The sequence below is a fragment of the Hemicordylus capensis genome, chromosome 2, assembly GCF_027244095.1.
Source record: "Hemicordylus capensis ecotype Gifberg chromosome 2, rHemCap1.1.pri, whole genome shotgun sequence".
NCBI lineage: Eukaryota > Metazoa > Chordata > Lepidosauria > Squamata > Cordylidae > Hemicordylus > Hemicordylus capensis.
The window spans coordinates 262,747,535-262,774,458 of record NC_069658.1 but is presented as its reverse complement, the minus strand read 5'-3'; the positions used below and the strand labels follow the sequence as shown (position 1 = coordinate 262,774,458).

The 26,924-nt window shown below is 43.2% G+C and overlaps 3 protein-coding genes across 5 annotated transcripts; 1 reads left to right on the top strand and 2 right to left on the bottom strand.

The window, feature by feature from the left end:
- The first annotated feature begins 703 nt into the window (after positions 1 to 703).
- On the top strand, positions 704 to 2,321 carry LOC128347821 (histone H1-like). Its single transcript, XM_053302978.1, has one exon. The coding sequence runs from the start codon at positions 1,206 to 1,208 to the stop codon at positions 1,764 to 1,766; it is 561 nt and encodes a 186-aa protein (XP_053158953.1). The 5' UTR covers positions 704 to 1,205; the 3' UTR covers positions 1,767 to 2,321.
- A 2,625-nt stretch (positions 2,322 to 4,946) lies between these two features.
- Positions 4,947 to 8,719, bottom strand: LOC128347819 (histone H1.4-like). 3 transcript variants are annotated; one of them, XM_053302975.1, is made up of 2 exons: positions 8,640 to 8,719; positions 4,947 to 6,494 (listed from the first exon to the last, which is right to left on the bottom strand). In XM_053302975.1, the coding sequence occupies exon 2, from the start codon at positions 6,336 to 6,338 to the stop codon at positions 5,223 to 5,225; it is 1,116 nt and encodes a 371-aa protein (XP_053158950.1). In that variant the 5' UTR covers positions 6,339 to 6,494; positions 8,640 to 8,719; the 3' UTR covers positions 4,947 to 5,222. The 3 variants fall into 3 exon arrangements, with proteins under 3 accessions (XP_053158950.1, XP_053158951.1, XP_053158949.1); XM_053302976.1 differs by lacking the exon at positions 8,640 to 8,719 and adding an exon at positions 8,471 to 8,486; XM_053302974.1 differs by lacking the exon at positions 8,640 to 8,719 and adding an exon at positions 6,987 to 7,115.
- Positions 8,720 to 15,245: 6,526 nt separating this feature from the next.
- Positions 15,246 to 15,968, bottom strand: LOC128343966 (ohanin-like). The gene is made up of 2 exons (XM_053293405.1): positions 15,821 to 15,968; positions 15,246 to 15,733 (listed from the first exon to the last, which is right to left on the bottom strand). The coding sequence occupies exons 1-2, from the start codon at positions 15,966 to 15,968 to the stop codon at positions 15,246 to 15,248; spliced, it is 636 nt and encodes a 211-aa protein (XP_053149380.1).
- Between the last annotated feature and the right edge of the window lie 10,956 nt (positions 15,969 to 26,924).

The window sequence follows — 26,924 nt, the reverse complement described above, 5'->3', positions numbered from 1 at the left end:
CTGGATAAAAGTCCAAATAAATGCTTAATTTTACAACACTTTAATATGGCAAATATTAGGAGACAAAATAAAACTTGCTTGTGAAATCTTAGAATTCCTGGGCTCAAGGACACCTAATATAATTTAGTGGCTTTCACGTGACACTGACTCTCAAGTTGAATGAGTATACATTAAAATATGATAAATAAAATGATAAATATGATGATAAATAAAAGAGGGGGTAGGTTGTTCTGAGAGTACTGTATTCCAGTAAGAATCTCCCCCCAACTATAACTTCACAAGAGTTAGGCCACGAAGAGTGGGGCAGCCTCCAACACTACATTTAAAAAAAATAAATAAATTTTTTGTTAAATTTAAATATGGCCTTTCATTAAAAACAATCCCAAGGCAGTTTACAAAAGTTAAAAAACATATAATAAAAATGACAGTTAAAAGTATTAAGCTAAAAATATGAAAACTGATTAAAAATATATAAAATACAAACATTAAAACTATACACAGGTAAAAACACATAGAAGCAGCAATAAAACAATCATGTAAAGGCCTGGATAAAAAGCCAAGATTTAACCAGCTTTCTAAAAACTGTGATGGAGTCCGAGGGGCAGATGACCACTGGGAGAGCATTCCAAAGTCTGGGGGCAGCAACAGAGAAGTCCCTGTCCCACGTGCACGACAACCAAGGCACCGGAGCAGAGCCCCCTCCGATGACCTCGTCAAGGGGCAGCAACCGTTGGGAGCAGGCGGTCCCTCAGGCGGGATCAATTTTTAGCGCTCGTAAATGCTCTGACCGAAGTATGGGTTCAGTAGTACACTGATTAGCTGAATGTGTCCCACGCCTGAAATGGTCCACCTCCTTTGCCTTTTGTCCTGCCATCTGGAAAGTATGTGTGTATGTATGCGGGCGGGGCAATACTTCTGAATGATATTATTTTTACAAACTAGGAAGGATATTTACACCCATACATAACAATAAAAAGCTAAACGTGGAGAAGGCAAGTATGATATGCAGTGCTGGACCTGACTGAAAACTACAGCTATTCCGGTCCGCTCCATGGATGTAGCAACTGGCAAAAAGGGCGGGGGAAGAGGGACATCTGCAGGTTGATTCTTTTATGCCAGACTCATCGCTATATCTACGGCTTGCCTACGGCAGTTTTGAACGGGGCTTCCAGTAGGTGTCGGTACAAGCAGCTTCTCGGGGAAACATGGTGCGTGGAAGCGGGCAGAAAAAGGCTGCGTTGACTGAAGCGGTTGCTACCTCCGCAGTGACTCGCTCCCAACCTGCTTCTTCTGGAATGAGGAAGAATCGCCTCTCTGGTTCCTTGTCTCAGCTTATTTTAAAAGCGTTTGAGACTTCCAATCCGCGAAAAGGATTGTCTTTGGCAGCGCTCAAGAAGTTTCTCGCTGAATCTGGCTACAACGTTAGCAGAAACAACCATCGTCTCAAAAGAGAGCTACATAACTTGGTCTCCAATGGGTTATTGATCCGTATAACGGGCAGCGGTGCGTCAGGCTCTTTCAAATTCAGTAGTCGGGAGAAGAAAGGAGTTGGGAAATCGGATCCAGCAAAAAAGAAAACGGCGGTAGTTGCCAAAAAGCCTTCTGCGGGGAACACAGAACCCCCCAAAAAGCCCTGGAAGAAGCAACCGGCGGTTACTAAACCGAAAGGTCCCCGAAATAAAACTGCCAACCCCAACAGAAAACAGCTCGCCACAGCGATAGTCGCAGCAAAAAAGAAAGCACCTGCGGGGAGGAAAAAAAAATGAGTCCTAGTATTTGCCAGCAACCTTATTTACCGCTTTAGCTAAGATGTAAAAACGGCTCTTTTAAGAGCCACCCACGACTCTGAGGGAGCTGATGCATTTTCAAATTATATACTGTCACCGATTAATTAAATGAACTACGTTGAAATGACTTTCATACCCAAAGTTTTATGGCGACCCATAGTGCTTTTTTCGCAGATATATTGAAATAATGCGAAGTTTGAAAACGGCAATTAAAACGAAGTTAAATAGAATAACTTCGATTATAGTTATTGTATAGTGCTGTTCTGAAAATGTAGGATTCTTCCTCAATAGATTTTCTGCTTATGACGTATTTGGCTAGGCATAAAGTGTTTCGTATACCGACGTTAGCGGTTAACTGGCTAAATAACTTGTGGAATATAATAAACAAAGAAAAATGGAGGAGCTGGGTAGATGTGATAAAAAAAGGCTGGCATTAATTTAGAAAAACTAAAGCCCCTTCGGTTTATAAACGATTGATTTGGCGACTTAACGGTAAATATTTCTCAAACCCTGGACTATTTCCCCACCTCTACCTCGTGCTCTGTAAGTAGTTATATCAAGATGAATGTTGATTGGCTGGAATAAAAAAGTTTATTTCTAATTCCATACCGGGGATAAATCAATGGCTATCGGACCTGAGAGAAAACATTCAACCATCTTGCTATCCTCACGTCTTTCACAAAATGAGGGGATATAAGTAAGCATTGCTAATTCGATAGTTTTAATATTGGTGCTAATTCTTGAAAGGGAAATTATTTTTCTATATTTAAAGGTTTTAAACCTTGTCGCCACCTTCTGATCATAAATTTAGAAGTTTCTTCTATAATGCTCCATTTCTACAGAATAAAACACTAAACATACAAATACTGTGTTTACTTTAAACACATTACTGATTTTTTAATATAAATAAAATCACTTGCTAATTTAATTTAGGAAGTATAAAAATAGTGGACGCAATCTAGCCAATTTAAATCCCATTTGTTTCAACAGAAGAATTAAACATATGTTTAGCAATTCCACTGAAAGTAGAAAGTTCTTAATTTTTATCCTGCACCCCCATTTAGTGGGTTGCTTATAAATGTAACAGCAGTGAGGACATCAAAAAGCAAGAAACCTTTTTTGTTTAATATTGCCAAGGAAAAAACCCCAGCATTGTCGAAATACAACACATTTTATTTTTAAATCTTTGTTAGCCTCCTGTTACCAAATCTCAATTGGACATTTTAATATGCAGCCAATGAAAGGAACCTATTGGATTTATTTTTAAGATGCCAACCTAAAGAAAACCCCAATACAAATGGCATGTTTAGAAAATGCTGAGATTGCAACTGCAGTATTCTTGCCAAGTATTAGAAAAATACTTATCAAGAATGTCGCAATTGGAATGGATCATTTTCTAAATGTGTGTGGGGTTTTTTAAGCGGTTTTCTTGGTAAGTCCAGACATAAGAAAAATGGGTATCAGTCCTTTAGCTTTATTCTAAATATATAATAATTTAAGCAGCATCAATATCCAAGTAAAATATGAGAGACTTAAGGCAGTTTCTTCATTTCCAATTTTGAAGTATGAAAAAGTAGGAAAGTTGAAATTGAATCAGTCCTGGTCATTCTCTTACACTTAAACAGAATTTTACTTTGAAGATATAAATGATGTAACTTCCAATATTCCTGCTTTAACACAATAACAATACTTTAAGTGGTTCTGAAAATGTCTCAGTATTCTATGTCGGAGGCAGACAGCACAAGGACTAAACTGCATTTCACTATTGTTTTTGATTATTATTTGGCAGGTTTACTGCTGCTAGTACTTATACTTCCAGTTTCCTTCGGCAGACAGCAGGCTTTATCATGGGTTTACTGTGAGTTCAAATTTGCCCAAAAGAATCAATGTGAAAAAATGGATTTTTTTTAAAACCCGACATAAAATGGGCTAAGCTCCAATGTGCAGAGGGAAACCCAAATCGTGTATGGTGTACTTCCAGATAACTCACAGGGACTTTGAGGTAAATCTGGAAGATATGTAAAGGCACACCTGCCCATCTGTGGGGAAGCTAAAGTAAAATTGCCATCTGGGAATGCTCCAGCACAGGATGACCTTGCACAATGATGCCTCCTTCCATCAACCTGCTTAGTTTTTTGTCATTCCTCAAAGGCAGGTGGTGTGGGATAATAATATGACTCTTCCTGCTGTCCCTGGATGCATTGGCTGCCACCCACTTGAGGATCAGCACTGAAATATTCAAGGACTGAAGCCAGATAGATAGTGGTACAGATAAGTGTGTCCTCCAACCCAACCTGCATAGTTCTCTTTTCAGAAGAGCAAGCACTTTTCGAAGCAGCTTATGCACTCTACCAACTGGCAACTTCAGCCTTGCCCATGGGGACAGAGTGCAAGATTTTGCCTTACTTAGAGAGCTGATTTTATCTCTAGTCTTACCATAGGAACATAGGAAGCTGCCTTGCCTGATACCAAGTCAGACTATTGGTCCATCTAGCTCAGTATGGTCTACACAGACTGGCAGTGGCTTCTCCAAGGTTCCAAGCAGGAGTCTCTCTCACCCCTATCTGGAGATGCCAGGGAGGGAACTTGGAACCTTCTGCATGCAAGCATGCAGGTGCTCTTCCCAGAGCTTCCCCTTCCCCTAAGGGGAATATCTTGAGGTGCTCACATGTAGTGTCCCATTGAAATGTAAACCAGGGCAGACCCTGCTTAGCAAATGCTTGCTACTAGAATACCAACTCTCCTCCAGGACTGGACATAAATCTATCTTCCAGCACAGTCCTCCTTTCCATAGTAAGAACACAAAGCAGAAGTCAGCTTTGAATGACTTTATAAACCATTCCTAAACTTGATTGGTCAGGGCCTACAAACCAAAAGGCAACAAGACCCTATTTTACTCAATAATACACGACTGAGTGGGATTTAACAGCATCCAAAAGGCCCATATTAATGCAAACAAAGCCTTTGTGAGTTATTGTATTAATATTACAAACTTATCGTGAAAATGGGGGGAAATGTAAACTTCTTTTGCTCTGATTAAGCATGGTTTAAAGAACAAGAGTTGTTTTTACTATCCCACCTTTCCGCAAGAAATGTTCTATTACAATCAATTACAGTAGCAATTACAATCAATAAATCAAGATAATCCATTAAAAAAAGCACAGTTAATTAGGTTTAAGAAAGCAGTCACTGAACATTTGAGAATTTGACATTTGAGGGAAGATTCCACAAGACTGGGTAGTCTGCATGTTTAAATAAAGATGTAAATGCCAACTAATTACTACTGGTGCTCATTATTTCATCATGAGATGGTGAAATCAACCATTGCTTCTTGGGTTTGTTAGGCATCTTTATTGAATATTTATGTAGCTCTGAAAAATATATTTTTAAAAATTGCAATATCTCTAAGACCTTGTTCCTTGGAATTTGGTACCACTATCTCCACTTTGGCCTTTTCATGATGGATGCACCACGGCCCCTGATAGACTTTTGTTGTCTTTGTGGGTAATGTGCATTTTTTCTCCGGGGGCTTCTCTGTCTTTTACCAGGGGATACAGTTTTAGTCGCACGATATCTAGGTTTCTTCATAATGAATGCTGCTTTGCTGTAGGGACTTTCAGATGCCTTTAGTGAAGCTCTGAAATTGCTGGTAGAAGCTAAACATCTTAACTTGTTAGGAATTGCTTTGCTGATAGGACTTTTCGGTTTCTTTGCAGCAGGTGCGGCTCTGCTCCTGGGGTTTCTTGGTCTCTTTAGAGTAGCTCCAGCTTTATCAATGGAATGATATGATCTTTTAGGTTTGGACATAGCTTTGGTCCCAGGGCTGCTCAAAATGGCTTTTTTGGCCAGGCTCTCTAATCTTTTTGTAGCACTGCTTTTGCTGATGGATCGTTGTCTGTGTTGCTTTTCTCCTGCCTTCAGTTTCCTGACGCGACGCTGGAGCTTTCTCCTAGCCTTTCCAGCCTTCCAACCAGAACTCTTTGCTTGTCTGGCTGCTCGCTTTGTCTTTCCAGAAGTGTGCATGGTTTTTCTTCTTCCTGATTCTGCCTTCTTTATCCCTACAGTTTTCTCAGAGCCTTCAAATATTCCGGTGGTAGTGACAGTATTTTCTTGATACTTTCTGACAACGAAAAATGTCGAGCCATCACCATGAGTCATGCGCATCAAGGCACCTTTCGATGCCAATGAGTGCAGTTTTCTCTTAATGATGGGGCAATGTCTGCTGACATCATAGCCCTTCCCACTGAGCACTTTCTTCAGCTCAGTGAAGCTGAGGCCATTGTCAGACTCGCAGGAGGCAATAGCTTGGACAAGGAGCCCAGAGAGACTAGAGAGGCTAGGGAGGGACTCGACTGATTTACAAGGAATCAGACTTTTTTTCTTTTGTGTAGGTCTTATGCTTAATCCTGAGCCCTCTGTGGAATTAGTCACTCCTTCTTTCCTTTGACGAAGCACCTTTCTCCTAGGAACTGATATTTGAGTTGCTGTAGGTATCATGACCACAGGCCCCGCCATTTCTCCTCTTGGGACTGTTGCTCCATTTCCCTCCATTATTCACCATGTGAAGTCTCCACAGAGACTGATTCTTGCTGCTGCGGTCTAAACTATTTATAGATCTGAGTCTGACACAATAGAATCAGTCTCATCAGCTTCTGTTCCCAACAGCCAATCACCTTCCTCCATTCTGTTCTTGAGAACTCATCTTTCCTACAAGGGCAAGAGACAACACTTGTAAAGGCACACATTGAAAATGCTCCAGGCACATAACTGTGTGAGGCACAACATGACAACGAATTCTAGAAAAGCAGTGCTATATGTGATCCAACAACAATATTTAATAATAGAAACAGAATCCCTCAGCTCATTATAATATATATAAAACATTTCTGCACTGGACATGTAAAACCAGGTAGAGTAAATATCTCACCAAATGGACAGAATAAATAACATGCCTCATGGCCCATAAGGTGCCAGCTATAATATTCAACCTACTCACAACAGCAGTACAAAAACACGCTCATAGGAATGAGCAGTCTGTGGGCAGAAACCAAGTTAGTCATGACTTAAGTCCCATTCAGTCATGTCTCATTTATTTCAATGGTTAGACATGATTATCTTAGTCTAGTTCCTGACCAAAGTCCATAGATAAGTCTGCCACTGATATCATAGAACAGATACTGTAGAATTGCACTGACATACTTTGAAAAACAACAGATCTCTGATAATATTCCTGCTTCAATCTCCTTCTTCTTTAGATACTTAAAACATAATCATTGGCTCCATTTGTAGCACCAACACCTCATTGTCTCACATAAGCTTAGTTGTTCCCCTTTCCAGGGCCTGCATAATACCTGCATGCCGGGAGAGAGAGAAGGTGAGAGCCCAGACCAGAGGAGCTGAGCACACATCAGCAGCTCTGTTCTGAAGGTACTACTCTGGCCTGAGACTTAACTCTGTTTCTTATCCTTGTTTCCAGCAATTATTTCTTGTCATCATATACCGCCTTGGGTGCCTTGGCAGAAAGGCAGTATATTAATGCAACAAGCCGATCTTTTCTTCCTTGAAGCATGTACAAAAAGTGGCCTTTACACGTTTTTGTACACCAAATCATTGTTCCTGGCTGGCGAAATCTGAAGCCCCACACATCCACTGCAGATACTAAAGCATCCTTGATTGGGTGGTCCTTCTTCCTCACAGAAATGTGGTGGGTGATGTATTCTTGCCACTTATTTCCATAACAGAAAAAGCGTAACACCTGCTGAGTCTCTGTGCACCAGGTTGCTGTGAAAGACGCAGGAGCAAGGCCAATAAAAACAGCGGCTGACATTCAGACTAAACTGCTTTCAAGCAGTGTTCCCTCTAAGGTGTGCACGTGTGCGCTTACTCATATTTTTTTAATGTCCACTCAGTTAATTTTAGATCCCGCTCAGATGTAATCAGGAAGGTCCCACTCTGAATGTACATGAGCACACACTGCCTTGATGGTGCCATCCAGAATAAAACTCATTCCACACAGAGAGCATTGCTCCCAAGTAGTCCTATTAAAATCAAGTAATCCTTCAGAGTAGTATAACTGAGTAGCTTAGTCTGGACGTCAGCCAGTAATCTTATGTGGGAACTGTTGGGTTTTCTGTTAATAATTGTGTTTCTGCCTAACTCCTGCTTGGGGGAGACATGCTATGAATGGAGAGGAACTGTCCCTCTCCTCTACACTCGTTCTACTCTGTTCTATTGTGAGTTCTCACAATGGAAGAACTAAGGAATCTCCACCTATCTGAAGATTAGATTAGAAGATTAGATTATTCGGGGTTCCTTACTAATATTAGTCTTCTCATGTAAATACAAAACAGAGCCTTTTTGGCAGTGGCCCCAGGATTGTGGAACCCCTCCTCAAGACCTTTCTTTGTTTTTAAATGGAGGCCAAAGACTGTTTTGTTCCAGGTTTTTTTTTTAAACTGCTGTATTGACAGAGCTTTAGCTTCTTCCACTTCAGCTTAGTCATAACTAAGCCTCATTGAAATTAATGGGAATTAAGTGGACTTCAACGATGCTTAGTCATGACTATCTATTCTTGGTGCTGTTCACTGTTTTATTTTTTGTTTTATTTCTGTAAGCTGGCTTGTGCATCTGTATTTAAAATGGTTTAGAAATGTATTTAAAACATAAATAAATAAAAGCCCCACCCCTGTTGAGCTGATCGGGTGGGATAGGCAGGGAATAGTGTGTCGGAATACCTGCCGACCCCACCCTAACATATACATTGTACATATCTAAGGCCCCCTGCAGAAGAGCCAGTTCACAATGTAGAGGTCAAGTGTGGGGCCCTCAGGTGCTGTCCCAATACACACACACCCTATATGGAGTTCATCTCTAGATTATTCCAGGGACAAGTTCATGGGATTTAAAAGACAGGTGCTCCCTGGTTCTCAGAGAAATTATGTAATCATAATGGTGTTTGTGATGCAATCATGGTATATAGAGTGCCTACGGGAGCATCATGTGACTTAGCAAGTGGTCAACTGATCAACAGAAGTCTCATATAGATAGACTTTGGGTAGAGGCAGGGAGGGAGGGAGATTGGATGAAGAATGTCTGAAAAGGGGAATTCCTGTGATCTTGGTCCAGGGGAAAAGTCTAGCCATGGGTGCTGGGTTTATTAATCAGGCTGTGAGGGAGACACCAGTATGGTAAATGGGCTCCCATTTGAGGATCTTTGCTATACTGCTGCTTTTAGGGAGAAGGCTCATGTGAAGCTCCTGAGCAAGGAGGTCTCAAGAACAAGCTTTGTGCTGTTGAAAACAAAATCAAGAGAATCTACTGGTGGCAGTGCTTGGATCCTACACACATATACATGTATAAAGTTATAACAGGGATATATTATTTTCTTCCCTCCGTCTTTGTATTTGCGCTTCATACAATAAAGGATTCAGAAATGGCTTCAGAGACTGTTGTTTCTGACCATGCTTCCACCTCAAATCTTATATGGCTGCCTCAGATCAGGCCTGGATACATTTTCTTTGACTCTAGGAGCCAGCCAGCCAGCCAGCCCCCCAAATTAGGAACCAGACAGTGGGCACTTGACAAAATTAATGGACTTAGTGGCAGACATTGTAGAGGAGGGGGAAGGCAAATGGGTGTCTTTTTATCCCCTTTACAAGTAGCAGACTTAGACACAAGGCTGCCTGGGACAAATGAATAATGAATATTTATTAAATAACTCTACCTCTGAATATCTTAGACTAGCTGCCACGGTTAAATTTTTAGATGCCATGGATCCAGTCTCGTGACTACAATGGAGCACTGGAGGACAGCCCCAGGCCATCACCACCTCTGAGCTCTTTTAGGGGCCGCCAAAGAACCTACACTCCCTGCTTCCCTCTCCCAGCGAGCGTCAGGCAGCACCTCACATCTTGGCAGCCTTGCTTCGGTAGCCTTGTTTCATCCGTGGCTCGTGGCTCGGTCCTTAGCCCTTCCCCTTGCATGGAAGGGAAGAGGTGAGGAGGCAGGGCTAGAGTGGGACTATGTGGGCTTGCATCAATTGTTTGCTCTTCTGCCCAGGTATAGTCCCTTGCAGCCACCTATGGCAGAGGAAAAGGCAGGTAGGCAGGCAGGTCCCCATCCCTGGTACCTGGGATTTGCCAAGTCCTGTTCTAGGTTATTATGTCTCTCGAGGGAGTTTTGTGTTCCTTTCATTTCTGCATCATAGAGAAATGAGTTGGTTCATCCCATGGATGACAGCAAGTTGGATCAAGAACCTCTGGCTTTGTTTTTGACTTTTATTGTGGTTTCTTAGCCACCCAGGATGCTGAGTTTCACAGCTGACTGACAAGACTGATTGAACCACAGAGCTTGCTTTCATTGCCTGTTTTCATTCAGGTCCAGCCAGAGTATACTAAACCAACACTGCCAGTTAATATGGAATTAGGCTTCTTAACATGTTCCTTCATTCATTCATTCTGCCTAAATTGTCCAGACCAATCCAGACCCCTAGATAGGATACAATCCATCTACACTGATGTTTGATGACAAGACCCTGCTGCACATTTCCCTTCAAATGTCCTGTTTCCTAATAATGTGTCTGCTCATATCCACTTCAAGACACACAGGAGAGTCTTTGCTGAAATATGCCTTGTTTTTCCTCTTCCTTGAAGAGCGTTCAAAAACAGCACAATTTCCCCCATGCTTCTTGCCATATGGTCCTTCTGATGCCGTAGGGGATATTGTTATTTGACAGGACATGTGTTTGGATCGTGAATGATTTCCCAGGTCAAAGACTCTAATTGCCAGTGTCTCTAAAGAGAGAAAGGCCTGATTACTGTTTACAGTGGAATTCTCCTCCAGCCAATCCGAAATGATTGAAGTTGCTGTGGAATCAAGGGGTGGGGTTTAGGGTTTAAAAAAAAATTAAAAGGAAGAAAAATAAGTTCATGAATCATGTGATTTATTAAGGTCTGAGTGAATGTAAACAAGATCCAGGCTGAAGTTTATCATTTCAAAGGTACAAGCCCTTAATGCATCCATGAAAACTTATACTGCAATAAATGTGTGAGCCTTTTACAAGAGTCTTCGTTGTTTTTGCTCCAGTACAACAGGCTATTCTTCTGGAAATGGTTACTGTGGAGCCCTGTTTCCTTAATATATACTTTTTTGTGAATGCCACCATGGGACTAAAACAGGGCTGCAGGCTTTTCAAATGGTCTGTAGCTATGCATTTATAGTCAGTAATAATTATTTTCATGGTATGAAAAACTTCAGCAGAGGAGGCTGTTTTTTTCTGATCAGTTGGCAACCCTAACCCATCTTCTGAGGGCTAATAACCATGCATTATGGGCAACATCCAGACTGTGTTAGTCATGACTAAGTCCCATTGAAATGAATGGGACCTAAGTTAATCATGGCTAACTTCTATCATTGATGGTGGTGCTACTTAGTCATGGCTAACTAGGGTGGATGCTGCCCTATATTTTTTTTAGGTGTGCCTTTAAGTTTTAAGTGTGCATTTAATTTTTTTAAAGTGTACACCTGAGCATGTAAATGTGACAAATCAATGTTTGAAGACATGTATGATCATACAGATACACTTGGCAGAGAATCAGGATTGGCTGCATTGTCCAGTCCAAAACGGATTGTGAGGAGCTCCAAAAGGATCTCTCCAGACTGGGGGAGTGGGTGACAAAGTGGCAAATGCAGTTCAATGTTGGCAAGTGTAAGGTGATGCACACTGGGACGAAAAAACCCAACTTCAAGCATACGCTGATGGGATCTGAGCTGTTGGTGACTGACCAGGAGAGGGATCTTGGGGTCGTGGTGGACAGTTTGTTGAAAGTGTCGACTCAATGTGCGGCAGCTGTGAAAAAGGCCAATTCCATGCTAGGGATCATTAGGAAGGGGACTGAAAATAAAACGGCTAATATTATAATGCCCTTATACAAAACTATGGTGCGACCACACTTGGAGTACTATGTACAATTCTGGTCACCACATCTAAAAAAGGACATTGTAGAACTGGAAAAGGTGCAGAAGAGGGCAACCAAGATGATCTAGGGCCTAGAGCACCTTGCTTATGAGGCAAGACTACAACACTTGGGACTATTTAGTTTAGAAAAAAGACGACTGCGGGGAGATATGATAGAGGTCTACAAAATCATGCATGGTGTGGAGAAAGTGGATAGAGAGAAATTCTTTTCCCTCTCACACAACACTAGAACCAGGGGTCACCCCATGAAATTGATTGCCGGTTAATCTAGGACCAACAAATGGAAGTACATAGGAACATAGGAAGCTGCCGTATACGGAGTCAGACCATTGGTCTATCTAGCTCAGTATTTTCTTCACAGACTGGCAGCGGCTTCTCCAAGTTTGCAGGCAGGAATCTCTCTCAGCCCTATCTTGGAGAAACCAGGGAGGGAACTTGAAATCTTCTGCTCTTCCCAGAGCGGCTCCATCCCCTGAGGGGAATCTCTTGCAGTGCTCACACATCAAGTCTCTCATTCATATGCAACCAGGGCGGACCCTGCTTAGCTAAGGGGACAAGTCATGCTTGCTACCTCTGCCACAAGATGTGGTGACCGCCAACAACCTGGATGGCTTTAAGAGGGGTTTGGATAACTTCATGGAGAGGTCTATCAACGGCTACTAGTTGGAGGGCTGTGGGTCACCTCCAGCTTCAAAGGCAGGATGCCTCTGAGTACCAGTTGCAGGGGAGTAACAGCAGGAGAGAGGGCGCGCCCTCAACTCGTGTCTGTGGCTTCCAGCGGCATCTGGTGGGCCACTGTGTGAAACAGGATGCTGGACTAGATGGGCCTTCTTGGGCCTGATCCAGCAGGGCTATTCTTATGTTCTGTGTGGGCAACACAACTTGAGTGTGCACTCTCAAGTTTCAAACCCAGGTTTGTTCCTTTGTAATGAGTGAAAGGACCCAAAGTCCAGGGTTAATGTGGGCTTCAATGCAACATCGAACAGTCAGTTGTCTGAATCTCTAGTCACATGTTATATTCAGCACACATCTGCAGTCTGTATACAGTGTATGCACCTACAGCTCTGTATACATGTACAGCTATTCCTGTTTTGCTGAATGTACATTCAGCAGTGCACTTCCTATCTGCACCATGTGTTTGGTAGACCTGTACCCAGGCTCATTATTAAAGTGAATGCATATATGGTCATGCACACAAAAACATGTACAGCAATGCAAAATAAAAATAAGAGAGCCAGCGTGCTATAGTGGTTAGAGTGCTGGACCGGGAAGACTCGAGTTCAAATCCCCATTCATCCATGATACCTGCTGGGTGACTCTGGGCCAGTCACTTCTCTCTCAGCCTAGCCTACTTCACAGGGTTGTTGTGAAAGAGAAACCTAAGTATGTAGTACACCGCTCTGGGCTCCTTGGAGGAAGAGCAGGATATAAATGTAATAATAATAATAATAAAGTAAATTGTGCTGTCGAGTCAGTATCGACTCCTGGCAATGACAGAGCCCTGTCTTTTTTTGTAGAATACAGGAGGGGTTTACCATTGCCTTCTCCCGTGCAGTATGAGATGATGCCTTTCAGCATCTTCCTATATCGCTGCTGTGTATATAAGGTACAGATACTTATTTGCACGTACTGTACAGCATAAAGTTGGAATACGGCCTGTGTAAGGGAGTGATTGCAGTTGAAGCCTCACAGGTACACCTTCCCTCTCATTTCAAACCCAGCAAGTTTCAGTGGGAAAAGTCAGTTCATGAATTCACCTGTTAGGCCATCAACATGCTGAGAAATCAAATGATGTATGTGTATGTTGTACACATCTGCAGGAACTGGCCCTATCAGACATGCTATTAATGTTGCCAACTTTTCACTGCCCAAATCATGCACCTTTAACTCCTTGATATGTACAAAGAAAGCAGGTGAATCTGTTTCCACCATTTATGCAAGCAAATCTTCATTTCCTATGTTATTGCTTGTCAGGCTGAGGCTGTTAAAGGCAGGAGCCTAGGTAGAATTGAGCAGGGTGGTGCAAATACCCGGGGCTGCCTGCGCCCCCCCCCCCGCAACCCCACCTCCCATGAGGCACTCTGCCAGTCACTTTCGAATGCATCTATGCCACGCTTAGCTGCCCTGATCCCAGCAAGAGCAGATGGCCTCTTTAAAGCAGGCCTGTTCTCACTGGTATCTGTGCAGTTCATGACATCCTCAGAACACACAGGTGCAAAAAAAAGGTAGGTGTGGTGGCAAAGACCGCTGCAGCAAAGGTGGCTGGGTGAGCAGTGAAGGCAGGTGTGGCCCGTGAACGCGCCCCGGGGCGGGGGGGCAGTGGCAGGCAGCTTCTTTTAAGGGTAAACGGAGCCGGTGCTCCGTGCCGCCCAGCAGCCCCCGCGGCAGGGAATCGCCTCCACCACTCACCTGGCTCCCATGGAGGTCAGCCCCCGCCAGCGGCCAGGTGAGTGGGGGAGGCGATTCCCCGGCGCGGGGGCTGCTGGTCAGAATTAGTATCAGGCAGCTCCTTCCTTCCTTACCTTCAAAAGAGGCACGTCCACCTTTCTCCTCTGATGCATGACCTGGTGAAATTCCCTCTTCTACCTACAAATGCAGAGGTGAGGAATCTGAGCCAGGCACAGAGAATGCCTGTTGCATTTCCTGGCTATTTTGACTTTACTGCTTTCAATTTTTTTTCTTTATGCCTAATGTATAAAGAAAACCTTTCTTTATAATGTTTTTTTTTTCTTTATACCTCCTGCCAAGAGAGGGAAACACCTGATACATCTAATGAAATGGGTTATTCAGGTTAGTTTATGCGGGAGAACATGTGTGAGTCTTCCGCCACAAGTTTTCTTGTTCTTTCTTTTGTACAAAATTGTGAAAGGTACAGAAGCCCTGCCCTCCTTTGCAGGAGTACCCTAGGCTGGAAACAGACAAAAAAACCTTTAAAAGAGTGGGTTAAATGGGCAGGTTTCCAAAGCAATTAAACAAACAAACAAACCCTGCACATTCTCGTCACCAGAGACAGCCATGGCATGTGCATAACCATCACAAGTCATTTCCCATGTTCAAAGACTTGAAAAAATAGTGCTTCAGACCTGGCTTGCTTTCTGCAAGGACATATGGAGATATATGGGCAGCAAGAGAGTTTTCTAGGAATCTTTAACACTAAGAAAATAAAAGTGTACTGCTAAGCTAGCAGTGCTCTTTTATTTTCTTAGCATTAACTAGGACTGTCTTGGTCAATATAGATCAACTGCTTAAAAATGCATCCTCTTGCATTTCTCTCCTTGATTCTCCCCGCCGCCCCCCGCCCCCAAACACTCACTTCCACCTATAATAAGGGTGGCTAGACTCAGGCTCTCCAGCTGTTATTAGACTACAAACTCCAGCATCCCTGGCCACAATGTACTGTGGCTGCGGATGATGGGAGCTGTAGTCCAATGACAGCTGAAGAGCCTCTGGCTAGTCACCCCTGTCCTGTATCTCTTCATATTTCAGGAGATCAATTTGAGCCATACACCTCTACCCACATAGAAGAAAGGGAAAACTTTCTCCCCATCAAAGGAGGCTTTCTTTCGAATGACTTTGCTACCCATATAAAAAGACACAGTACCATGTTCATAGTCCAGAAACACCCCAATCTTTTCAGGTTGGTTGGGAAGTGTTTGGGAAGTTGTGTCCATTCGCCGAAGCCACCAGAGACCCTCTTGCCAAATTCCTTCCTCGGGAGTAAGTGTGATATAGCCTTTCCTTTCCACAGATCCCTTGGCCACCCCTACTGCCCATTCCCTCTGGTTTTCATACTTCACTTCCCAGTAATGTTTCCCAGATGTAAATCCTGGAGAACCCAGCAGACAGGCCGTGCTATCGAATCTTTCTGGATTGTCAGGCACATCTTGGACACCACCTGATTCCACATACATCCTGTCTTCAGAAACAGCAAGACTTGGATGTGCCGTGTTTGGATCAAATGTTATGCTGGCTGCAGGGGAGAAAGATGGAACATCAGAGCATTAGAGGCAGGACCAAATTTGGGAGGAAGAGGATTTGAACATCAGCCCCCCCTCACTTGCACAATTAATTAAGTCTGCTTGGACTCTTGGTCCAACTTCCAAAAATTGCACAAATGCAATTTTGGGGGTGATGTTCAGGCACAACTGCATTTTCACAATTTCCGGCAGTTGCGCAAGAATGCTCTTGTGGAACTGCATAAACATTGTTTCCAAATTGTGCAATAGTCTGCATGGTAGCGCTACCGCCCACTTAATGCCGGACTGTATGTGGGCCAGTAAATCAGAGCTTTGGTTCAGTACTGCCTACTCTGATTGGTAGTAGGTCTCCAATGTCTCAGGTAGAGAAGTATTTCCAAGCCCTGCCACCTGAGATTTTTTGAACTGGAGATGCTGTGAAGTGAAACTGGGACTTTCTGCGTGCACTCCACCAGTGAGCTCATGTGAAGGGAGGGTCCTTCTGTTGGAAAGGCCTCTGTAAGTTTAACACCTGGATGACAGGACAGACGATCAAGTGATGAAATTTTGCTGAGTATGAAAGTGCAGTGATGAGGGGGGAAGCTTTATCTGTTGAATAACTGCATATCAGAAAGGGACCAGCTTTTTCTGTGGCTGCCCCAGGGCTTTGGAACATGCTCCCTGTTGAAATAAGAGCATCTGCTTCTCTGTTTGCTTTTAGGAAGACCCTCAAGACATACCTGTTTTCTCAGGCTTTTAACTGAAAAATGTAAAACTATTTAATGTGGTTTTACCTTAAGAGATTGTTTTTATTTGTTTTGTGAATTTTAACTGTTTTTACACTGTTTTTATATTTGTTGTGTTTTCTAATTTTGTACACTGCCTAGAGATGCATATTTGAGACAGTATAGAAATATATGAGAGAGAGATATGAATGAATGGATGGATGGATGGATAAATAGTGTAACTTTTCTTATAACAGGATCTCCAAGCTGATAGAAGCTTCTGCTGCAGAATTTCTGTCTTGTGATAAAGTTCTTTAAAGGCACAATAGGGCTGTAGGGTAACCAGGGCACAACCCTGCTCATGGAAGCTGAAAGATGGGATTTGTGGGAAAGTGACATTGACTCTGCTGTGTGGACCAAGAGAAAGCTCTGTTGGTCTTTAGTGCATATATTGTACCCCTTGAATTAGATAAATGTACACCAACGTCCTGTAGGGAGATCAAGTTTTTAGTCCACATGATCCCAAGGTACTTGGGGACCATTCATAAAGTGTGCCACATTTTAAAGGACATAATGCTCCCTGTTTCTTCTCATACTATCCCTGTTTCTTCTCATACTATCTATGCCCCATTTTAAATAATGTTCAATTGCTCATTTGTTACAACATTGCTACCCCTGCCAAACTCTTGAAGCATGACATACTTTATGGATGGTCCCTTTACTACAATGCATATTTATATACTGCTTTTCAACTAACATTCCCAAAATGGTTTACATAGATATAAATAAATTAATAAAGTGGCTCCCTGTCCCCAAAGGGCTCACAATCTAAAAAGGAAACTTAAGAGAGACACCAGCAACAGCCACTGGAGGGATGCTGTGCTGGGGATGGATAGGGCCAGTTGCTCTCCCCCTGTTAAATAAAGAGAATCACTACTTTAAAAAGGTGCCTCTTTGCTCTGTTTGCAGGGGACCTTTAGTGATTAACAAAGTCAAATCATTTTCTAACAATCGCCATTTTAAAACAATGTACCCTGGATTCTTCCAGCAGTATTTGTTTTAACCAGCTTGATTTTAGGTTACACAATCCTGGGGTCCTTCTCCAACAACTGCCCCCCACCTAACCACCTTAATTAACCCATTCCTTACTTATGTAGGTCTCCTTTGGCACCATAGGAGTGGAAGCTCCCTGTACAACAAGAAAGCAGAGTGAGAGCCACAGGATGACGAAGAGTCCTGAAGAGAGATACAGAAAAAGAAGTAACAAGTGCCTTGCTTCTGATAAGCAAATGGTGGCTGAAGGGGAATTACACATGCATAACATAATCAGTCAATGAGGCAATGAGAGCATTGATAGACTCCACATATATCTCTTTTTATAGAAAGCTAATTTGACCTGAGTGCTTTGTTAGTTGGGGAGCTGGGTAAAAGACAAAGGTAGACTCAGGGATGGAACTACCTTTGGGTGACTATGTGGGAGCCTCCCAAATATTTACCTGTGGGCTGCTGCCCACATCACTGCACTCGTGGGTTGAATGGAGAAACCACAAAGAACACCTGTAATGTCCAAGGAGGAACATGCTGGGTGCTCAGCTCATATTTTATTATAAGGGTATAAATGAGATAACTAAACATATGTGCAGGAGAGGGGAGGAGGGAATTATGCCAAAAAGTTGACTTTACCAGAACCAGACAAGAGATGGACCACTCTCAAGGAGTGGGTGGGCACTAAAGGATGGACTGCAACAGGGGTTTGGCACAAGACAAACCTATCAGGACAATGAAAGAAAACAACAATCAAAAGAGCCAGCATAGCGTAGTGGTTAGAGTGTTGGACTAGGACCAGGAAGAACTGAGTTCGAATCTTCATTCAACCATGAAACTCACTGGGTGACTCTGGGCCAGTCATGTATCTCCTAGCCTAACCTACCTCACAGGGTTGTTGTGAGGATAAAAATAACCATGTACACCACTCTGAGCTCCTCGTATAAATAAATAACAGGTTTCTGAAAGGATGTGAGGTAGAAATAATTTTGGGTCACAGCCCTGGCCATCCCAATCTGGCCGTGTTGTTTGTCTGATTTATGTTTGTGATTGCTGTTTTTGGACTTTTATTGTTTATTGTTTGTCTAATCTCCATTGGCACTTGGTGTTCTGAAGCTGGTGAGAAAGAAACAAACGTTATAAAGTAGAATTTGGGGCATGCATCCCATTTCTTAAGCAGTGGGCAAACCAGCTTGGACAAACCCATCCCAACAGCTAAGCTTTGGCCATGTGAGGCTGAGAGGGAATTAATTTAAAGAGTAAAAGGGGGATAAATTTTCCAACAGGGTATAAGGCAGGGGTGGCTCTTTCATAAGGCAGTTGCCTCGGAAGCAGATTATAGGGGCTCCAACAAGATAGCAAGATGGCCTCCAGGAAAGGGAGAAGGTATATATGCAAGGGGGGCGGAATTTGTTGCCCTGCCTCAGGCACACAGAGGTCTTGAGCCACCACTGGTATAAAGCATTTCCACATATATTCTTCAGCTAGGAGGAACCAGGGAGGATAAGGCAGTGTGCCAGTGTCCTTTAGTTTTCAGAGTGCTTTACAATCTTTATTATTAATTTGCCCTCACAGCAACCTTGTGTGGTAGGTCACTATAATTCCTGCAGTACAGATGGCAGGGAGCTGAGGCGGAGAAATGGTGCCCACTGCTGGTTTTAGAGGGCAATGCGATTGGACCTGGCCTCAAGACCAGGAAAGGGAACACTATCCCAATGGAACTGCTTCTCCTTTGCACAGAGCACCCAAGATGTTCAGAGGTAAGACAAGAAGATTCTCCTCTTGTATGCCTCGCTTCCTCCAGATAAAGGGGGTTCACTGATGGTATTTTGCTTGAGGGTTCTCCAAATGCTTGTACAGGCATTGGACTTATCCAAAGGTGCACCTAGGTAATTGTGGAACCCGGACCTAAAGGCTTTTGGAGGCGCCCCCCCCCGCCACTTGCTGGACCTCCCCGCCCCCACTACAAGTTAAGCATCATCCCCCTATTCTTATCCCACATATTTCTTTCCCCACTCCCCCTTCTGTCTCTAAAGCATCCAACATAGGTCATAATCACACTCGGCCACCCAGTGCAGGGTGGGCCAGCAGTTACCACACCACCCAGGAAAGACTAAAGAGGATTTGGGGGTCTTCTCAGGGGGTGTGGTGGCACTGGATGCCGGCCCCAAAGTCCAGGGGTAAGAGCGCCACTGTCCATAGGATAGAACAGACTTAAACATGTGGGTTATATTGTGTGGGTTATATTATATCTGTGGGTTATATTGTGGCCAACACCTCAATAACCACAGGTCTAAATCAGGCCTACTTCGCACAGATTCACGGAGAAAATGAACTGCAGTGTTTTTATTCATTACCTTTGATCTTTTGTGGAACATAGGTTCTGGGATTTCCCGCAGCAGAAAAAGACATGGTAGTCAGAAATGCTTCCTTCCCACAGCAGACAACAAATAGGCAAAAAGGTGTGATTAGTACTTTTTGTCCAGTTGTGAATCTTGCCCACTACACTAAGATTTACAGGTCAAACAAACTGTTCAAGGGGAAGCAACCTTCCTTCAGAGCTGTTGGTTTGAAACCCTGCTGGTGTGTTTCCCAGAATATGGGAAATATTCTGTTTCCCAGAATATGGGGAACACCTATATAGGGCAGCAGCAATATAGGAAGGTGCTGAAAGGCAGCATCTCATACTGTGTGGGAGATGGCAATGGTAAACCCCTCCTGTATTCTATCATGAAAACCACATGGCTCTGTGGTTGCCAGGAGTTGACACCAACTCACGGCACAACCTTTCCTTTCCTTTCCTTTCCTTTCCTTTCCTTTCCTTTCCTTTCCTTTCCTTGACCAATAGGCAATCTAGCACAGGATTACCAGTTCTCCAGGTATTCTGATAGACTGATATACAGGTGAAACTCGGAAAATTAGAATATCGTGCAAAAGTCCATTAATTTCAGTAATGCAAATTAAAAGGTGAAACTGATATATGAGACAGACGCATTACATGCAAAGCGAGATAAGTCAAGCCTTAATTTGTTATAATTGTGATGATCATGGCGTACAGCTCATGAGAACCCCAAATCCACAATCCCAGAAAATTAGAATATTACATGGAACCAATAAGACAAGGATTGTAGAATAGAACAATATCGGACCTCTGAAAAGTATACAGTGTACTGTGCTTGATTGGCCAGCAAACTCGCCTGACCTGACCCCACAGAGAATCTATGGGGCATTGCCAAGAGAAGGATGAGACACATGAGACCAAACAATGCAGAAGAGCTGAAGGCCGCTAATGAAGCATCCTGGTCTTCCATAACACATCATCAGTGCCACAGGCTGATAGCATCCATGCCATGCCGCATTGAGGCAGTAATTGCTGCAAAAGGGGCCCAAACCAAGTACTGAATACATATGCATGCTTATACTTTTCAGAGGTCCGATATTGTTCTATTCTACAATCCTTGTCTTCTTGGTTCCATGTAATATTCTAATTTTCTGGAATTGTGGATTTGGGGTTTTCATGAGCTGTACGCCATGATCATCACAATTATAACAAATTAAGGCTTGACTTATCTCGCTTTGCATGTAATGCGTCTGTCTCATATCAGTTTCACCTTTTAATTTGCATTACTGGAATTAATGGACTTTTGCACGATATTCTAATTTTCCGAGTTTCACCTGTATTCTCAGTCATTCAAGATCCCTCACCTAGGCCCTTTCCAGATTAGACCCTGCAACAGGGTCACGTTGGATCTCAGAAGTGTGCTTTCACACTTCCTTCATTGTGACACTGCAGTCCCTACTCAGACAGCAGGGTGCTGTTCACATTGCCAATGCCTTGTCTTGAATTTAATTGCTGCGATATAGAGCTAGGATGTTGTATATCCATCGTAAGGAAGTTGCTGGTTTTTTGGGTTGTTAGTTGCTATGAGACTTCCCCACACCCTGATGTTTACGTTTTCAATGTGACTTGCCTGAATGGAGCAGCTAGTCGCCACAGTCCCAATAAAATCTTTCCCTCCTCCTAAGCTGCTATTTGCCCTTGGAGAGAGGCCTGCTATCATAGGGGTGGCCAGTTTGAAGCTCTTCAGCTGTTATGGGATTGCAACTCCCATCATCCCCAGTCGCAATAAATTGTGGTTGGGGATGCTGGGTGTTGTCATCCAACAACAGCCAGGCAGAGAGCCTCAGGAGGGGCTTACTATTGCCATCTCCTGTGCAGTCTGAGATGATGCCTTTCAGCACCTTCCTATATCGCTGCTGCCCGATATGGAAAACATACCAGTGGGGTTTTGAACCAGCAACTTCTGGCTTGTTAGTCAAGCCATTTCCCTGCTGAGCCATTAGGTGGCTTTATGTAGGCAATACAGCATGTCAATGGCAGTACCCATTGCAGGGAAGGTCCAGCTGCACCCTTGATGTCTCCCTCCCTCCCTCCCTCCCTCCCATCCATCCATCCATCCAGAGTAATTTGCGTCTAGGCAAGGGAGAGAGAGCAGGATGGATATATGTGAAGTGAGCATGTGCCTCCCTGGTAATAGCCTGTTTTACTGCAGTTCAGAAGGGTGATGGAGAAAAAACACATGCAGGTGAATTAACCCATGTGGAGATGGAATGTCACTCCCTCCCTCCCACCACTTAAAGTTCAAGTTTAAAATATCCTTTCAAGTTGAATTCTAAAAGTGAAACTTGGACATATTGAAATGCTAAATTCTGAAATGTTGCTCAACTTTCCCCCCAGTTATGTTCTTAAGTTTTCCAGTTATTTTTTAACAGTACAGACAAAGTACAACAACAACAACAACAACAACAACAGCAAACCAAAAGACATATCAGTAGGGAAACATCTCAAAAATTATCTCATCAGGTATTAGGAAAACTCAAACATGCAGCTTTAGTCCAAAGATTATCTTTTAAAATCTGCAAGCACTAACCAAGCAGAGATTTTTATTTTGTGACATTTGTGTCCTGCTTTTCTTCCATCATTGTATTGAAGACAGCAGGCATGGAATGTCCAGGCAGTTTCCTATCCAGGCACCACCAACCTGACACAGGTGGCCTGCTTAGCTTCAGCAAAACAGCTATTTTATATCCCATTCTTGAGACATAATTTCCCTGCATTTAATGGTTTCTTGAGGGCTCAAGACGTCATTGTTACTGTTTACCTAAGCAATAAAGGGTTGGCATGTGGCACCGAAAGTATCTGACTTGACTAACCTTTTAAAAGGGGAAGCCACCAGGGGTGTAGCTATAATAGGGCAAGGGGAGACAGTTGTCTGTAGGCCCACTGCCTTGGGCCCCTCCCCGGAGACAAGTCACATGACTGACTCCCCCTGCCGCGCACCTGCCCGAACTTCCTTCAGTTGTATTCATCCTCCAAAACTGATGTGAGTGTTAAGACCTGGAGCTACCAGAACAGCATGTCTTTCTCTAGGACCATTAAATGACTTGCATCGTCCACAATCATTTAAGATTTCTTTACTTCATGAGCAGAGCTTCAGTGAGGGGGTCCATTTTAAAATCTTGTCTCTGGGCCCACTCCAACCTTGCTACGCCCCTGGAAGCCACACAACCTAATCTCTTTGTTATGTGATGTGAGCTTCTCTGACAGCACTATCCTCTGCAACTTCTCATACTACCTATCCACACAGCACCTTGCAGCAGATTTCCAACGAAGGGTTCTTTACAACCTAGCTGCTTTTAATAAAAATGATAACCAATGCTGTGCAAAAGGTTCCTATGCTGCTGCACCATCCAGAATCTATATGGCAGCACAACTTCAGCCCGCCAGCTGTTGTTGAACTAAAACTTCCATAATTCCCAGACACAATGGCCAATAGTCAGCAATGATGGAAGTTGCAGTCTAACAGCACAGGGCTAAAAAGATCAGAAGAGAAACCATGGGATCTCACAAAACTGGTTCCTTAACCATTTTAGATATTTCTTCAAACGCTTGAGACCCAAATTAGCATCACCATGTAGAACCCCATCACAGATGGAAATGAGAGCCCAGTGCTACACATCCCCATTCCTAATAATAGTTTCAAGTAAAGCCTTGAAAAGTGAAACTACACTCAGAGAAAATAAAACAGAATGGATACTTATAGCCTACGATTCTGCAGATGTTTAACACACATGGCTGCTTTTAGGTTCACTCACAATTGTTGAGTGATCTACACTTCTGTAAAGACCTGAGTCTCCTTGTCAGGTCTTACCTTGTTTTGCTTAAATGTCTTCTGTATGGACACCACCCAGAGAGCTCTAAGATGCTAGGATGTCTCTGGGGCAAATGATTTTACCCCACTTAACTAAAGGCTCTTAAATACTCCTTGGGACAAGGAAGGTGGTCTAGATGCATCTTTCCCAGATTGCAGCCTGAATGGTACAACCTGTTCTATGGCATTCTCCAAATAGCCAAGGGTGATGTTTGACATTTTCATGCCAAGCCTCTAGTCCTTGGCTCTAAGACCAGAGGCTGATGCAGTTTCAGGAGATGTAGCACCCACAGTACAGGGCTTCATTACCCTGACTAATTATGCATGAGAAGATATTTCAGCAGATACAATACTTATTAACTTGATTGTGAGTGATAAATACAACCACAGGGCACCAGAACTGATGTGGGATGGCATAAAAATTGGAGAAGAATGGGTCAGAACAATCCTTTAAAAATGAAATTAGATCAGCCAAATGGTGGAATGTGTTAGAGACACTTGAGAACAATAGGATGGAACAGAAATATTTCCCACATGATACGTTTATTGTTGAGGGGTGTAAGAAACATTAAAACCCTCACACTGCAGAGTATGCTCTGGTGGTAAAGTAATCTAGCTCAAGATATTATCTGAAGTCATTAGGCTGAGGTCAAAAAACAAATAAAGATTAAGAAACTAAAACATTACATACTGTCAGAGACATAGTACAACATACCTGTGAAGGAACGAGGCCTAGACCTCTTGGGTTTCGGTCAATAAGCCTCTGTATTGTATCATGTATTAATATTCCCAAACCTCTTCTTGTAAATAAGCCCTGATACATTAATTGTTTTACATTATATTCCCAAAACTTCATTTTTGTAAATAGGATTTTGTGGTTGCAAATCTCTGTGCATGGAGAAGGCTGGCAGGGTCAAAAGTTCATTCGTCTTTCACTTTTGGTTTAGCATTTTGATGGTTGGTTTTTGGAGGGAAATGAGATTTTTAAAAAGAGAGGGAATTTTTTGTTTGTTCTGATTGGCTGGGCTGAGGAACTGATGGGCAGAGAAACTGCATATATTTGGAGTGTTTAGAGAAGGAAGACAGAGTTCTAGAAGTAAAGTCAACAGAGTCCTGGGAAGGAGTGAGAGTCTTGGAAGTAAAGTCAAGTGGGTCCTGAGAGAGAGAGTGCTCAGAAAGAGTCCTGAGAGAAACCTGGAAGATGGAGAAGTCAAGAGTCTGCTGGAGAGGGGACTCAAGAGTCCTGAAGGAGAGCCTTGGGAACAGTGGCAGCAGCAGCAGTGGAAACAGAAAGGAGAGTTGAAGAAAAGCAGTCAAGAAAGCCAAGAGAGCTGAAATCTGTGTGTGTCTTTCTGCTGGTGTTGGTGAGAGTTTGCCTAGCCAACAAGAAGTAGAAAGGCCTATGAACTGAAATCACTGGAAGAGAAAGAGAGCCAGGCTGGATTGAGCCCCAGACCTAGGGGTGTAACTATAATAGGGCAAGGGGAGACAGTTGTCTGGGGGCCCACTGCCTTGGGGGCCCCCCCCCAGAGGCAGTCACATGACTGATGCCCCCAGCCACGCACCTGCCCTGGCTTCCTTTGGTTGTATTCATCCTCCGAGATTGATGTGAGTGTTAAGACCTGGAGCTACCAGAACAGCAGGTCTTTCTCTAGGACCATTAAATGACTTGTATCATCCACAATTTACAAAACCTTTTAAAAAATAATTTAGGATTATGCTCCCTTATGGCACATAGGTGTTATACACACACATATGTACACATATATAATTTTTACTATGCTTTTTGTTACCACTATTCAGCCTCATTTAAGATTTCTTTACTTCATGAGCTGAGTGAGGGTGGGGGAGGCATTTTAAAATCTTGTCTCTGGGCCCACTCCAACCTTGCTACTCCCCTGCCCAGACCTGTGCTATCTTCTTAACAAAGAAGTCTGCCCAGCCAGCCAGAAGCTGAGAAAAAAGGACTTTGAATAAGGACTTGTATAGATCTAGGCAGTGGTTAAGTTGCTACAGATTTTTTGTTATCCTGGCTTGCTCTGTAAGTACTGCTTAGTGTTATATTTTTCTGTAAAAGAAATGTTTTGAGAAGTTTTGTTTTTTTCTTAAAAGTAAAACTCTCTTGTTAAACATAGTAGAAGCTTGGGTGCTAAATGAGAAGCTCACACAGGAGAGAGGATTTTGATGACTTCCCCTGAAAGCACTGTGTCTGCCACCTGAAAAAATGTCCCTGAGGGCTGCCTAACCCACAGGGACATATTTTCGGATGGTGCAGAGTGCTTTTGGGGGAAAGGGAGAAAATAAAATCACAGTTACTAGTGCTTCATTAGTCAAAACCTTCAGCAGCACCAGTGCTTCTCTCCATGCTTTGATGATCTAGAAGTTAACTCCTGTTTATGAGAGTAACTTAAGATTTTCCCAAAGGACCATTTTTAGCATAATGTGCGGCAGTTTGAAGTTCTGCAATGATTCAGACACTTCCCTCAAAAGTAGCATGATGTCTACTCTATTGCTGCAAGGAAAAGAAACTAGATATCACCCACTACCAGTAAAGTACAGCATCAAGAGACTGTGCTAGGGAAATCTCCCCAGCATTCAAAGGACAAAGTATTGATGGCGAGAGAACGCAATTTATTACTTTCATTTGGTAAAACTGCCAATTTTTTGTAGTAAGGTTTTGTTCTGAGCCAGTTCTTTGGGCAGTGGGAATTCCAGGGGAGCAGCAGCAGCTGGTTTCAGATTTCCCTTGGTGCAGATTTCACAGGAGGCTTATGGGGTCTTTGTAAATAGTTGGTTTATTTACAAATCACTTTTGGATAACTTTATGGAGGAGAGGTCTGTCAACGGCTACTAGTCAGAGGGCTAAAGGCCACCTCCAGCCTCAAAGGCAGGATGCCTGTTGCAGGGGAGTAACAGCAGGAGAGAGGACATGCCCTCAACTCCTGCCTGTGGGCTTCCAGTGGCATCTGGTGGGCCACTGTGTGAAACAGGATGCTGGACTAGATGGGCCTTGGACCTGATCCAGCAGGGCTGTTCTTATGTTCTTAGGTTCTTAAGTATGCAAGTTGAGCATTGGAAGGAGTTGAAATAGCAGAGCACTCACATAAGATAGCAACAAATCACTTCAGTTCCCCAGAGAGCAAACCCGGCACCCCAAGGTGTTTCAGTTCTCCTCCTAGGCCTCCCTGTTCTAGGCTCTCCAAAACTCCTGCTGTGCCTCTGTC

What these genes read in the sequence shown, in the direction of transcription:
- LOC128347821 (XM_053302978.1), top strand. Translation starts at nt 1,206, where the DNA reads ATGGTGCGTGGAAGCGGGCAGAAAAAGGCTGCGTTGACTGAAGCGGTT.
- LOC128347819 (XM_053302975.1), bottom strand. Translation starts at nt 6,338, where the DNA reads ATGGAGGGAAATGGAGCAACAGTCCCAAGAGGAGAAATGGCGGGGCCT.
- LOC128343966 (XM_053293405.1), bottom strand. Translation starts at nt 15,968, where the DNA reads ATGTTTATGCAGTTCCACAAGAGCATTCTTGCGCAACTGCCGGAAATT. An exon ending in AGACTTAATTAATTGTGCAA is followed by an intron (nt 15,734 to 15,820) that starts GTGAGGGGGGGC and finishes TCTCCCCTGCAG; the next exon opens with CCAGCATAACATTTGATCCA.